This window comes from Rhinoraja longicauda, chromosome 3, assembly GCF_053455715.1.
Source record: "Rhinoraja longicauda isolate Sanriku21f chromosome 3, sRhiLon1.1, whole genome shotgun sequence".
NCBI lineage: Eukaryota > Metazoa > Chordata > Chondrichthyes > Rajiformes > Arhynchobatidae > Rhinoraja > Rhinoraja longicauda.
The window spans coordinates 56974728-56989819 of record NC_135955.1 but is presented as its reverse complement, the minus strand read 5'-3'; the positions used below and the strand labels follow the sequence as shown (position 1 = coordinate 56989819).

The 15092-nt window shown below is 40.7% G+C and overlaps 1 protein-coding gene across 1 annotated transcript in view; it reads right to left on the bottom strand.

The window, feature by feature from the left end:
* Nucleotides 1-1323: 1323 nt before the first annotated feature.
* rasef (RAS and EF-hand domain containing) overlaps nt 1324-15092 on the bottom strand; it is a 48957-nt gene continuing 35188 nt past the window's right edge. Inside the window, exons 11-19 of the mRNA XM_078396989.1 lie at nt 12873-13107; nt 11613-11753; nt 11112-11252; nt 10118-10265; nt 7354-7435; nt 6690-6804; nt 4028-4147; nt 3103-3179; nt 1324-1653 (exon numbers count right to left, since the gene is read on the bottom strand). Coding sequence (XP_078253115.1) covers nt 1548-1653; nt 3103-3179; nt 4028-4147; nt 6690-6804; nt 7354-7435; nt 10118-10265; nt 11112-11252; nt 11613-11753; nt 12873-13107 — 1165 coding nt within the window. The 3' untranslated portion in view covers nt 1324-1547. The remainder of the gene's footprint in view (nt 1654-3102; nt 3180-4027; nt 4148-6689; nt 6805-7353; nt 7436-10117; nt 10266-11111; nt 11253-11612; nt 11754-12872; nt 13108-15092) is intronic.

The following is a 15092-nucleotide window of genomic DNA, read 5'->3' as shown; positions in this document are numbered from 1 at the left end:
GTAAATCTTAAAGTGAAATTGAGGCGAGTTTCTGAAATACTCCTTGGATGATCATCTGTCTTTTGGTTTGAAGACAGAATTGGAATAACTTTATGTTAATTAGGACAATGACAGCAACAGAAGGCCAAAGAATCTCAATTACAACAAAGCGTGCATTGTCAGTATCACAGTATGATTTTTAATGTCCTGGTTGACTTTTTCCAACAATGGACTACCACTTCATGGAAATAGTAGCCAAATTCAAATGGCTACATTATTGCTTGGAATGATGCTGACTTCGTCAGAGGTTGTGTCACTTCACATATTTGTTTAGAATAACATTTAACTAACCAAGATATTCAGAACAACCAAGGCACAAGGTACAAAAACCATTTAAAATCATTAATGACACAAAGTACTGGAGTATCTCAGCAGGTCAGCCAGCACTCTGGAGAATATGGATAGGTGATGTTTTGGGTCAGGACACTTGATTCAGCTTCAAAAATAATTTGCCTCAGAGTCTGTAACCAAGCTTTTAGTCACTCTTTCTAGTGTTTGTCTATGCATCCATTCTATTTTTCCATTTTGCCTCACTGATGTTTTACATTAAAAGAACAACACATATACATTTTCTAGGTACTGGTGGTATTTACAGATTTATTAACATCAGCCGTGTGAAAAAAATAAATATAGTTATTTAGAGTATTGAACAGTGAGAATGGACAGTGGCGAGGGATTACTGTACCTAAGTAGGGAATTCAAATTGATAGTTGGGGGGGTGGGGGGGGGGGGCAAAAAAAAAAATAGGAGTGAGTGAAGTGGTGCAGAGGAGTGGTATAAAGAGTATTTGAGAGAGAGGATGGGACAGGAGCCACCAGGTATTTTCACTGCACACCCACCATCCCAAAAGGCTGCGAGCAGCGGCCATCCCCTTATTCTTACATCATATCATCCAAGGATAATCACCGAGAAGGTGGAAGAAAGCACACAAAAGAAAAATTAAAACATCAAGAGCAAGATGTTTTTCAACACTGCATGGAACACCATTCAGTTTTTATTTAAAGATTCACAAAGACTACTGAAATGTAATGCATCATTTAATATACTTAAACATAACAGCTTAATATTCTGTCTCAAAAATAATTTTATTTACATTAAGTGTTGTAAAATGCTCTGTAAAGTTTGAGTTTACAATAGAATAAATAGATGGGTGGAGGTAACAGGAGTCAAAATAACCTTAAAAAGCAGCAGTTATTTTTTTCAAAATATCTCAAAATGTAAATATGACCACTACATACAAATAATAATGGAGATGGTTTACTTTTGAAACAGCTATAATGGGCTCACACTGACCATGGAGGATGAACTCATTGTTGCTGAATATACTAATTAAATGCATTTTATTTCTAATTCTCATTTAACCTTGCTCTTCAAACTCGTCTCATTTGTTCAACTCTTCATGTTTTAAGATTCATATTTCAAAATTCCTAAAAGTGCTAAATTATGTATCTGGAGTACAAAATAAACAAAAGGAGTGTTGTCCACTTCAATTCGCGAATCCTCAGTTTTTAAGCAGTGCAGCAGCTTTTCACAGGTGGCTTCTTGTTCAAATAACTGTTGGACAAATTAGTTACAGAGTCCACATCAGTTTTGCCACCTCTTTTCCTCACTTCTCTGTGAAATAAATGGATCAAATGTGAAAACTTAGGCAGATTTAGCAAATGCAGTAAAATTCTGACACATATTAATTTGGATTGTAAAATGGATGAATCCAGGTCCTTCTTGCCTGGCACCATCACCAATATCAAATCAATGTTTGAAATGCAAGGGATTGGGATATTATCCATTTCTTCCTCGGTTCAATCCAATCATAGCAGGAAGAAAATTCTTCTATGGTTGGATTGAACCCAGGAAGATATGGATAACATTCTAATCCTGAGCCTTCCCCTAACATTGATTCCTCGTGCTGCTTGTTGAAACAATTAAAAATTCTGCACAACCTATGTTGGCTGGTTGCTTCCTAGAATGTGGAGGCTTAACTGTTAGTTTGAAAGATTTTGGCACAATACTGCAAAACCGTAGTGCAAGATTTACTATATATGCCACCTTATAAGTCAATACTTATTCCAAGTACCAACAGTGGAACAATATTGCTATTCATAACATTAGGAGTGGAAATTCTGTATCGACTATGACCAGAAAAATAATCTTATATTTAATTCAGCTCACTCATCCAATCCACATCCTACTTGTTAACTTGCAACATCAGTCCTATATGTGAATATCATGCCTCTATATTTGACATCTCATGTTAAGAACAAAAAAAGTGCAATATGCAATTGAATAATCAAAATTCTAACTCTTTGACTAACTAATTTCTTTATTAAATACATCCAGGTCAATTAACTCTCCTCCCATTCCAATACTGGCCTCTTTATCCTTGGTCTCCTCCATTGCTAGAATGAGGCCACATGCAAATAGAAGAACAGCAGCTCATATTCCACTTGGGTAGCCTACAACCCAATGGTATGAACACTGAATTCTCCAATTTCAAGTAATAACACCCAAAACTCCCCTTCTCTTTCTTCCACCATCCCTCTCCCAGACTAAGGTGCTCACAATTCTCCCACCATCCTAGTTACCCTTCCCCTTCTCTGTACACTTATCTCCCATCCCCAAGTCCCACATTTCCTTTTTATCCCCCCCCCCCAATCCCTTTCACCCTTATCCCCCTCTGCAGCTTTACATTCTATTCTTTACTACTTTATCTGAAATCCTTTTGTCTATTTTTCACCGCCAGCCTTACCCACCTATCACTTCCCAGGCTATATCCTACCCTCCCCCCCTCCCAACTTTCTCCCCCTACTACATCTGTCCGGAGAAGGGTTCCGACCTGAAATGTGGTCTGTTGATTCCCTCCACAGATATTGCCTGACCCGCTGAGTTGCTCCAGCACTTTGTATTTTTGCTCAAGTAAATATTTAATCATTTTTGCAGCATTCTTTTTAACCTAATAGACATTTGATCTATCTTTTACCATTACTGGTATTGTATTTGACTGTACTCTTACATTAAGAACGACTCCTTGGACTTGCCTGGATACTTAATAAAATCAATGATTACCTTGCAAGGTGAAGGACTGCTTCAATAATGTTCGAACCTTCCCTGGCACTTGTTTCACAGAACAGCACATTGTAGGTCTGACAATAAAAGATTTAACAGGAATTAATTTTAATTTGTCTCCTTAAAATGCCACAGGAAAATTTATTGATGAGTAATATGCTCTGCAACTGAACTAAGAGCAAATGAACTTTTATTAAACAATGCATCCATTTCCTTATCTTCCTGTGAAATTACTGGTCATGGAATCAGAGTACCACAAGACATATATAAACTCTTTGGTCCAACAGGTGCAAGCCAACCATAAAGCATCCATTTATGCTTATCCCATTTTATTTAGGCCACATTCCTATCAACTTCCCATTTCCCTATCCCAGATTCCACAACTCAAACTAGGGAAATTTACAGGGGGCAATTAAACAATGTCTTTGGGAGCTGATAGGAAACTATAGCACCCAATGGAAACCACAGCAGTCACAGGGAGCATGTGCAAACGCCACATAGATAATACCGCGAGTCAGGACTGAATCTGTGAAGCAACGCGTCTACTAAATGTGCTGCTCCAGTTGCTTTGTGCAACTTCACACAATTGCAACCTGCCAGAGGGATCTATTTTGTTTCCTAGTTGTTAAATGGCATTTCCTGTTCATGGTCACGAGAAAACAAAAAGATATGGGGAATTTTGCAAAGGCAAATCATTTTTAATTTGAGTTAACATTTAAGGAAATAGCCTAATCAGTACTTTTCCCCCATCTCAGGATAATTACTAGGACCGAGCTAGAATCATGCCCAATATTAAGTGGAACAGCATGCAATTAAAAGTCAACAAAAAAAATTACCTAAACAAATGCACATTTTCTACTTTAAAAACTTGACTCCTGTAACTTTAAAATCATGCTTCCAATAACTCACAATCTGTGTTTCTCACCATAGCCAGCTTCTCCCCATAACTAGTGGGGATGGATTTCTGCCCCTCTTGCATTGCTCTGTTTCTCAGGTCCACCTTGTTCCCCACCAACATAATTGGTATGGTGTCGTTGGTTGAACACTGAGGAAAAATGGATAATAACCATAATTTTCTATTATTGCAGAGGTAAATCATTGCTATCTTCCCCTCAAGACTATTAATTTTGAAAAGTTCCTTGGAAAACCATTTGACAAATCAGTTTTGAATTTTGGATTGAAAAGCGAACCAGAAAAGTATGTAGCTATCTCATTGGATTAATATTACGCAATTAAGATCATTACTATTTACATTAATTATAACTAATTTGGAAATGCTGAAACTCCATGCCCATCTTTCATTCCGTGTCATGTGCTTTTGACCTATCTGCAGTGTTTTTCACTCACAGAGGACACCACTGTTGCTGCTGCCTCAAAAGGATCCCCTGGTAGTTCACTGAACGTGCTGGTGCAAAGGATCAACATCCTGGTCCCAGCATCCAGGATTTTAATACTTCTCTCAGTGTAATGTGGAGCTTTCTCTCTTTCTCCCACAACTCCTCCTTCATTAGCAACCACCTTTCTGATATCACCTTATAGACTGTGCCTTTATTTGGAATATTATGCTCAATTTGGAGTGCGGTGCTCAGATTTGCCCACCATGCTGTAGGAAGAATGCCACTGATTTGGAAAGGATGCAGAGATTTATGTGGATGTTGCCAAAACCCAAGGGCTAAGCTATGGGGAGAGGTTGGGCAAGCTAGGACTTTTTCATTGGAGAACAGGAGGTCAAGGGTGATCTTATAGAAGTGCATAAAATCATGAAGGGAATAGAAAGGGTATATCCAGAGTTGGGGAATTAAGTACCAGAGGATAAAGTTTTAAGGTGAGGGGCAAACTGGGGTATTTTGGTCTGCACGGACAATTTGGACAGAAGGGCTTATTTCCATGCTTTTGACTATGACTGACCCTTATGTCAGACTCCTGTATAACAAAATCCTTTAAGCTGCATTAAATTGGGCAAGTTCTTAAATAAAATCCCACAGGTCCCATTTCAGAGTACGAACCTTGGTGCAATCTATCATGTGCTGTTTATGAATTATTTTTAGGTAATTTTGCAAATCATTACAAAGATCAGATTGGATATGAACAACAAACACAGCACATGGTTAGTGCATAAATGGTGAAAATTACTTCCTCGGCTTTTAATTTTTTTCTCCCTTGAGCCCTTGGACTTGAAAGTTAATCTTACGATATCTTTCTGAGCATAAACTGACATATTGAGCCCAACTGAATGACTAATGTTGTATGTTGGGTTTACATATCTTACACCACACTGTACAAAGACACAAGAACATAAATTAAATGAGAAGCCATTCACCTCCTCATGCTGGTTCCACTCTTCAATAAGTTCAGTGCAGTAAGTGCCATTAAGGTAAGACCAACCAAACAGGTAAAGATTAAGATCAACCAACCAGGTAAAGATTAAGGTCAACCAACTTCAATCCAACCCCCCACCCCTCCCTCCAATGACCTTAATATCCAAAACTCAATTCACGCAGAGAGAAAAATACCAGAGTACAGAATATAGTGTTACAGCATTAGAGCATTACAGTTTCAGAGAATATGCAGATTTTTCTTTAAAGTGCAAGGTTCGCAATGAGGTAGATTTGAAGATTGGAACGACACCCTAGCTCATGAGAGGACCGTTCAATAGTCTGAAAACAGTGGGATAGAAACTGTTCCTGAAGCTAGTGGTACCTGCTTTCAATCGTACCTTCTGCCCAACAGGGATGGGGAAAAGAGTAAATGACCAGGGTCAAAATGATCCTTGAAGATGTTTTGTGTAGGAAAGAAATGCAGATGCTGGTTTAAATTGAAAATAGGCACAAAATGCTGGAGTAACTCAGCAGGACAGGCAGCATCTCTGGAGAGAAGAAATTGGTGGCATTTTGGGTTGAGACCCTTCTTCAGACTGACCATGTATTATGTATTGCTGCTTTCTTAGTGTGAAATGCAGTTGCAGTTGATTACAAATATATACTCCAGTGCCTTCCTTTTCAGAGTCATACTACATGGAATCAAGCCCAACTTGCCCACACCGTCCAACATGCCCCATCAACACGAGTCCCACCTGCCTGCATTTGGCTCATATCCCTCTAAACATGTCCTATCCAAGTACTTGTCTAATTGTATCTTAAAGGTTACAATAGTTCCTACCTCTACTACTTCCTCTGGCAGGTTATTCATGCATTTACAGAAGATAGGCAATAGAATGGGTGCATAACTTTTGCAGGTACATTTTTAAACGATCAAGTTCAGCAGAAGAGTTCCAGAATGAAGACAAATAAATCTAAATCATCTGGAGAATGCATTCCGTGCTAACAGCATGCAGCTGATAGAAAAGTGTAAGCAAGGTTAGATAGAATTTCAGTAAAATAAAAATATATGGTATACATGGTAACATATGTCAATGTTATTAAATTACCTTCTAGATATAATTTAAATTGATATAAGGGGCCATGCACTCTCATTACTTCATCATATTGCAGAGAGAGAAAGCCTTGATGTTGATCCAAGCCTGAATGTACACAATCCATGCAGTCGTTTCATGGTCACATGATTTTGTTTGTTTTTAAAACACTTACCTCAATCGTGTCGACCCATTCACGTACATTGAGAAAACTTTTCTCACAGGTGACATCATATAGCAATAAAACACCATCCGCACGTCTGAAGTAAGACTTGGCAATACTCCGAAACCTGAAACACAGATTTTTGGGGGGAAAACCTTATGAAACTGAACTAAAATACTGTCAATTATATTTGGTAGGAAATTAAATGAGTTTCAGGTGCTCACTATTATCGTTTCATATAACTTTACAGGAACAATGATAAGTTTAAAGTTAAAAATAAAGCTCTCTCTTTTATTCTCCCAACTCATGCAAGCTTTGGCAATTCACCAGTAACCTGTAGCAGCTAAACTCAGCCTTTACCTGACATGCAAACAAAATAAACATTTCAAAAGGAGTTTGCAGTGAAAATCAAAAATATTATGTCTTGAGCTCAGAAATATTGGACTACTGTTATGTCCAGCTAAGATACATAACATAGGATGAATGTTTATTTTTTAATCATCCTATCAAAAGATAGATCATCAAGGCTACTGGCTTGAAACCGCTAAACAGTAAGGACCCCTTTCTCTTAACCTGACAAAGCTCAAAAGCTGGTTCGGGCAAAATGAAAACTGTTCTTGTTGTTTGTATATTTGGATGTATAGCACAAATTCAAACTTGCATGTTTCTGATTTACCTTTCTTGGCCTGCAGTGTCCCACAACTGCAAAATTGTTTGCTCTCCATCTACAACCAAAGTTTTCATCTGAAAGTCAACTCCTGCAAGAAAACACATGCAAATTCAAATTACGCTGCTCCTCAGTGACAATTCCCATTTCATAATTAATTAGCCATTAGCAGGCCCTATAGCAGAGGCGTCCACATCGCGGGGCTACAAACTGGAAGTGTCCTGAGCTCCCTCCTGAGTGTCCTGGCTCCCTCTGATTGTCGACAGAAGCTTGCGCCCTTTTCAGGACAGTTGATGACAGTGATGTAACATTTGAAACATGGATGATGGACACAAAAGAAGAAGTCACTAGCAATATCCAGCGCATGCTTTACCACGTGCTCTCATGCACTGTTAGACATTATTGGACCAGTCAATATCTCCAACTGATCTTAAGTTCCTATTTTTGGTCATATACTTTAAATATATTTTCTCTCAACTGTGCCCACAATCTCTTCAACTACTCACTCAGGCAGAATTAATCATTCAAAATCTCTGCAGTCTGTTCAAAATATTATTTTTAAGCTATGTTTGCCTATTCTTTTGAAGCATTTTAATGTTCTTCCACTTTCCACCATCTAATGAACTCCAACACAACTGTAGACCCATTGCCCTACAGCTCTGGTGTCCTGGGTTCAATCTTGACCTCTCTTGTCATCTGTGCATGTTTGCCACCATTTATCTTGCATTCTCTCCTATGCCTTCGATGTTCAAACGTATACTTGCCTCCGCCATTTACAGCGTTATTTGATGCCGTGAACAATCATCTCTATACATTTTAAAACAGGGTTTACAGTTAATATAAAGATTCTATTCTCCAATATTTAAGGAGAATTAAACATTCAGATGTGCAATATTTATTCCTACATTCAATGTTATATTCAGCTAAAAAATTAATTTACAACTGCAGGTGATCAGCCTTCATTCAGTAATTAGTCTTGCTCTTTCACTATTCCAAGGATTGTACTGCAGTGGAATGTGGCACAGTTGGGAAGCATCGTTTTTTTAGATGTAAAATACTACATCTGCTTTGTCACATAACAATTTTAAAAAACTATTTGAAGAAGAGAAAAAAAAAACTTTCAATTACTTTTTCTAACATTTTTCGCTCAACCCACATGCCCTGACCACTAATTGGCCATACATCTCATTGCTCAATTTTTCTTTGGACATCAAGAAAACAAAAACAACTTTAATGCCTTACAATGACGAGAATTCATTATTGGAAGCAAAATGTTCTGAAACTCCATAAGAGATAGTCTAATACAAATGTGTTTGTCTTTAAACAGACTGCAATAGTCACGGAGGGTCACAGAGCTATACAGCATGGTAACAGGCCCTTCAATGCACCTTGTCAACCACAGAGTCCTTTTGCCTGCATTTGTCCAATTGCCTTTTAAACGTTTCCCATCTGTATATCTGTCCAAACTTTAAAACGTTTTAATTGTATCTGCTTATAAAGTTTCCTGTGGCAGATCATTCCAGATGCAGGCAATTTGGAGTGAAACAGTTGCTTGAGTTCCTCTTAAATCGCTCGGCTGCGGGGCCTAACATCGCCCGGTGCGGCTCGGCCGCTGGACTTTACATCGCCCGGTGCGGCTTGGCCGCTGGACTTTACATCGCCCGGTGCGGCTTGGCCGCTGGACTTAACAGTGCCCGGTGCGGCTCGGCCGCGGGACTTTTCATCGCCCGGTGCGGCTCGGCCGCTGGACTTTACATCGCCCGGTGCGGCTTGGCCACTGGACTTAACAGTGCCCGGTGCGGCTCGGCCGCGGGACTTTTCATCGCCCGGTGCGGCTTGGCCGCGGGACTTTACATCGCTGATGCGGCTCGGCCGCTGGACTTAACAGTGCCCGGTGCAGCTCGGCTGCGGGGCCTAACATCGCCCGGTGCGGCTCGGCTGCGGGACTTTACATCGCCCGGTGCAGCTCGGCCGCGGGACTTTTCATCGCTGGTGCGGCTCGGCCATGGGACTTAACATCGCCCGGTGCGGCTCGGCCACGGGACTTAGCTGCGCAAGGCTTGGTCGCGGGGCCTTTCATTGCCCGGCTCGGCCGCGAGACGTTTCAGCGCCCGGTGCGATTCGGCCGCGGGGACTTCCACCCCCTTGCGGGGACTGTGCGGGTCGGTCGGGGACGAGCTGTCTGTCCGTGGGCGTGGGGAAGAGAGTGGAAGTTTTGTTGCCTCCATCACAGTGATGGGGTGTTTGGAGTCACTGTGATGGACGTTTGTGTTGGGGTTATGTGTCTTGTGTTCTTTTTTTGTATGACTGTTATGTAGTTTCGTTCGGTACCTCGGTACCGAATGACAAATAAAGCTCTGTTATATGCCTATGCCCTCTAGCTTTAGAATCCTCCAACTTGGGGAAAAAATGCAGCATTTACTTTGTCCATGATCTTCAAAAAGGTCATCCCTCCTCCTCCTCCTCCTCCTATGTTACAAAGAAAACAGTCCCAGTCATCCAACATCTCCTGATAACTCAAGTCTGCAAGTCAAGGTAAAATCCTGATGAATCTCTTCAGTATTGTTTCTAACTGGGCATCTAGAACTGCAAACAGTACTCCAAGTGTGATCCCATCAAAGGCTTGTACAGCTGCATCATGATGGGATAAACAGGTGTTGCACAAGACTCATCAATTTTAACAAGTGGATCCATCCAAGGTTCTAGTGTGTGTTGGGGTGAGTAGAAAACAAAGGCAAAAAAAAATAATTTGTAAAAGAGTTGTAAAACATACCCAAGGTGGCACTGGCATTGCCACGGAACTCATTTTTGCAGAGTCGCAGAAGGAAGCTTGATTTGCCTACGGCTGCATCCCCAGCAAGTACTATCTTGAAGGATTTGCTAGACTGGGCAGGTTTGATATTTCCACCCGTATTATTAGGCTGAAGAGAGATAAAGGTTTTGTTAAATTATTATTCTGGTTACTGCAAAAGGTGTTCATTGCAAATATAATCTTGAAAGAATCAATCCACTACTGATTCTGATGTTGCCTCATTCATTTGGACAAAAGCATAGCTGATAGCATTAGGCTGATAATTATTATGGCACTTGTTTGCAACTCAAGAACTTTCTTCTCCTCCTTCCCATCCCAAAGTTAGAATGTAATGAGGCACAAGAATATAGGTCAATTTATAGGCGATCAAAATGCAAAAAAGGGAAGTTTATGTTTCTGAACAACAAATTCAACTCGCCCATTTAAATGCATCGTTTTTTTTCCTTTTGAAGCCAATAATTCATACCAATGCCTGCTTTCATCTTTACTGCCCTAATTCTTCCTACAATCTCGCAACTGCATTTGTGAAAACGGGTCTTTTACGTTTGAGCTTGCCCTGCAAGGAGCAGTACACTGCTGAAGATTTTACATGTCTTTCCTTAAATTTTGGGAGCTTTCCATATCTTTAACAAAATGCAGGCAGTCACAAGAAATTGTAAGTTGCAGCAGTGTATTTAACTTTGCAAAGATACGAAGAGACAAGGAACAGGGAAAAATAATTAACTATCATATCAAGTCCTATTCTCACCACTCCCCATGTTTATTTAGTCACTGGACATGGCTGACATGTCTCAGCCCCAAAATATCACTGAGGTTGTCCATTTATTCCATGGGTGCTAAATTAATAAATAACTTGCAATACAGCTATTAAATGCATCTACACAATTAAACAAAAGTATAAATGCAATACAAGTCAGATATGGAGCATCATATAAGAATGTGGAATAAGCCTTACCTGTGTTGAAAAGGCAGAGATACAGCGCCGTGTAGAAGAGGCTCCAGAATTGCTCCGGCTCACTGTTTGGGACGATTCCCACTCCACATCGGTGTGTCTATCATCCTGTTCAAGGTCATCATCAATCTGGATTTGAGGCACCTGTAAAACAGTTCAATTCTACTGTAACCTAGAGAGACATCACATCAAGTTGTTTTACCATTTAAAAATTTGATCAAGTAACTCCTCCAATTACTAACTGAAAATAATACATGCATATTTAATGGGACCTAGAATTTCTGTTTCTCAAATCCAAAGAAGATATGCCGATACCAACAATAAATATCCTGGTTTTACAAATGTACAATGCAATGACATCACACAAGGATTCAGGAGCATTTGTTAAATGACCACCAGAAACTGACTTTGTCAATTACTTCTGAGTAATTGATGAAGCAATTAGTAAACAGAAATCTGAACTTTGCGCTGGAATATTATTTAATATGTTGTAACATGCGCTACCTGTGGAGAATCGGTAGGACTACAAAGATGTGATGAACCATTTCCAGAGTTGTTCCAGCTCGCCGCCTGAGATGATTTCCACTCCAGAACAGTGTTCGTACTATCTTGACTGAAAGCTTCTTCATCACAGATTTCAGGCACCTTCAAACAAGTTACAATTACAAATATGCAGTAAGCATCCAGCATCAATCTCAAATGTCACTGGCTGATCCAGGCTTTGCAGCTCTGCACTGTCCTGAGGATGTATAGCTTCAATGTAGAGTTTTGCGAGCAGCTATATCTAAGATGTCTCTCTCTCATGATAATAATTGACCAATGGTCAAGCAATATGCCTACCATCATTTCTTCTACTCCTTTTGACAAACTATGTGGAAAGAATTGTGCTCAAAACAAAAACACAATTACACCAAATGAAGTTCATTACTCTCACAGCATTCTGTATTATTTTGTCAAATGTGCCATTTAATAACAGGAAAGGCCTTGAAAATTGTTCCTTCGGCTTTTGGCCTAATCAAACAAACAAGTGTTTATCTGTAACATACGTCCATTTTAAATTGTTCATTCTTTATAAATCTATACAATACAAATCTATGCAAAGCATGGCGTTGTACATGTATTACTAACTTGATAGAATTGGTCAATGAGGGTAGGGTGGTGGATGCTGCCTACGTGGATTTTAGTGAGGCATTTGATAAAGTACCCCATGGTAGGCTGATCCAAAATAATTAGATGCACGTGATTAATAGTGACTTGATTGTATGGATTCAGAACTGGCTTACTAATAGAAGACCGAGTGTTGAGGTGGAGGGATAAAATTCAGCCTGGAAGTCTGTGACCGGTGGAGTTCTGCTGGGACCTCTGCTTTTTGAGAGGGAGACCTGATAGAAGTAAATAAAGTTATGAAAGGTTTAGACAGGGTAGACAGAGAGAACCTATTTCCCAGGATGGAAATATCCATCAGACGAAAGAGACAACATTTAAAAATATACGGGTCAGGCTTTTTTTTTAAATATACAGAGTGCCTGGAATGCATTGCTGGGGACAGTGGTGGAGGCAGATATTTAAGAAATTTATGGATAAGCACATGGATATGAAGAACTCGAGAGAAGGGATAACTCGCAGGCAGATAAGGTTTGGCCTTGGAGTCATGTACGGTACAGATATTGTTGGGCAGAGGACCTGTTCCTGTGCTGTTCTATGTTAATATATGTAGCATTACAAAGATTGCCCCAAAACAATCAATCACATATAGTTACTTACATCTGTGTCAGAGGCATCACATTCAGAGGCTTCTCGAGTACATTGTGACCTTTCAGAATTTCTTTGATGCTTGGATTCAGCTTCCGAATCATATTCATTTGAATCTCTCAATGTGGACATACCACTATCAAAACAGCTCTCAGTTAAGCTCTCAACTTCACAGCTGACTCTGCGCATGGGGTCACATGCAGCTAGCGACTCACAGTCTTCACCTGGGTAAGAGGATGTGGATGATCTACCAAAATATAACAAACAAATTTGGTAGATTGTCAGTGTCATTGAAGTTTAAAGATGATGGAATGTGATCCTTTAAAGTCTCTTGCAGAATGAATCATAGAATGTCTCTTCTCACCTGCTCCATTTAAAAAAAAATCACCCACAAGATAAGTCATTACTAGGTTGAGCTAAATACTTGATGGGATAGTCCCCTGGAAATTTGGTCCCAAAGTGTTGAATTACTAGGAGATAAATAAATATCTACCAGAATGAACCAAAAATATGATTGATTGTAATATCCAACTCTGGTAAGATCATTGAATTAATGACTTCCTGATAAAAGATTTGACTATTCTAATTAATGTTGTGCAATGTTAGTGACTTCGTGGGCATTAAATTTAGACAAATTTCCATCACAAAATGACATTTCTGCAAGTCTCAACATTTCCTGGTCACAACTCTTCACACATTCAACTCTCCCAGATTATAAGTGCTAACCATTTTATAATTGTAAATGAACCTAGATAAGTACTCCACTGTCACACAGACATCACTAGTTTTGCATGGCAAAAAGGTCAGTCTGAGTGTTCTTCAGCTGGATGAACTATGAAATCCACTCCTCAATGGAGATCATGGGATATTGAAGTCAGGCCAGGTTCCCTGCATGGCTGCATTCTCAGTCCCTTACGATACTTCCTATGGACTCACAACTGGGTGGCCAAATTCTGCTCCAACTCTATTTACAAGTTTGCAGATGACATCATCATAGTAGGCCAGATCTCAAAACAATGAAGGTGGAGTACAGGAAGGAGAGAGGGAGAGAGAGTTCAGTAGCATTGTGCCAAGACAATCTCTCCCTCAATGTCAGCACAATGAATGCTGGTCATTAACTTCAGGAAGCGGGGTAGAATACACACTGCAGTCTGTATCAGTGCCCAGTGCACACTTGGCATTATTACCTGCACAACCAACATGAGGCAAGAAAGACAAGCTCCAATTGACTATGAACTGAACCCCATCACTGTCCAATCTGCAGAAAAATACAATCTGCGTACAAGAACTACACTAAAAATGTCCATATTTTAGGTAATTTACTTGCAATAACTGGGTGACTGTCAGTTTTTTTGAGGGTATAAGAAAATAACTGCAGATGCTGGTACAAATCGATTTATTCACAAAATGCTGGAGTAACTCAGCAGGTCAGGCAGCATCTCGGGAGAGAAGGAATGGGTGATGTTTCGGGTCGATACCCTTCTTCGGACTGATCTGAAGGGATTTTTTGAGGGGTCAGATTGAGAGGGAGAGGGGAAAAGCTAAAAAGATAAGTGCTTCCATTATTAATGGTTCAGGGTTGGATAAATTAAAATAAAACTTGCTGAAGGCTACACTGTATTGTAGAGGCATAGATAACAATTAAAGATATACTAGCTGGGCGTGGACAGTTGGGCCCAAATCTCTCCTGCAGGCCCAGCAACCCTCCGTGTAAACCTCTCCTTCAGCCAGCAGCAGAAGAGCTCTCCTCAACCCCCCCCCCTCATTGGCCGCCACTCCCATTACTCGTGCGTGGTCCCGCCCCCCTCCGAGCGGCAACTCTCCCCCAACTGTGCACACACGGACGTGGTGGTCATCTTACGTAAGTATAAAAGTTTAAAAATTGATTTTCAAATCTCTCCTCAGTGCAAACCTCTCCTGCGGGCCCGGCAGCCCTCAGAGCAAACCTCTCCTGCGGGCGCGGCAACCCGCGTCGGGTGCAAGTCTCTCCTGTGGGCACGGCAACCCTCCCCCAACTGACGATCCATGGACCGCGTTGGCGGCCGGGGAGTGTCCCCCAGGGCCGTGAGCGGGCAAGGGGGGACAGGAAAGAGGAGGGGGAGCCATTCACCTCGGACCCCAGGTGGCCATCACGTCAACCAGCGCGAGCCATTGGGTGGAAACCTCTCCTGCAGCAGCAGCTCAGCAGCCACGGCCATCTTGTTTGACCCTCTGCCGCCATGCTGCACCACG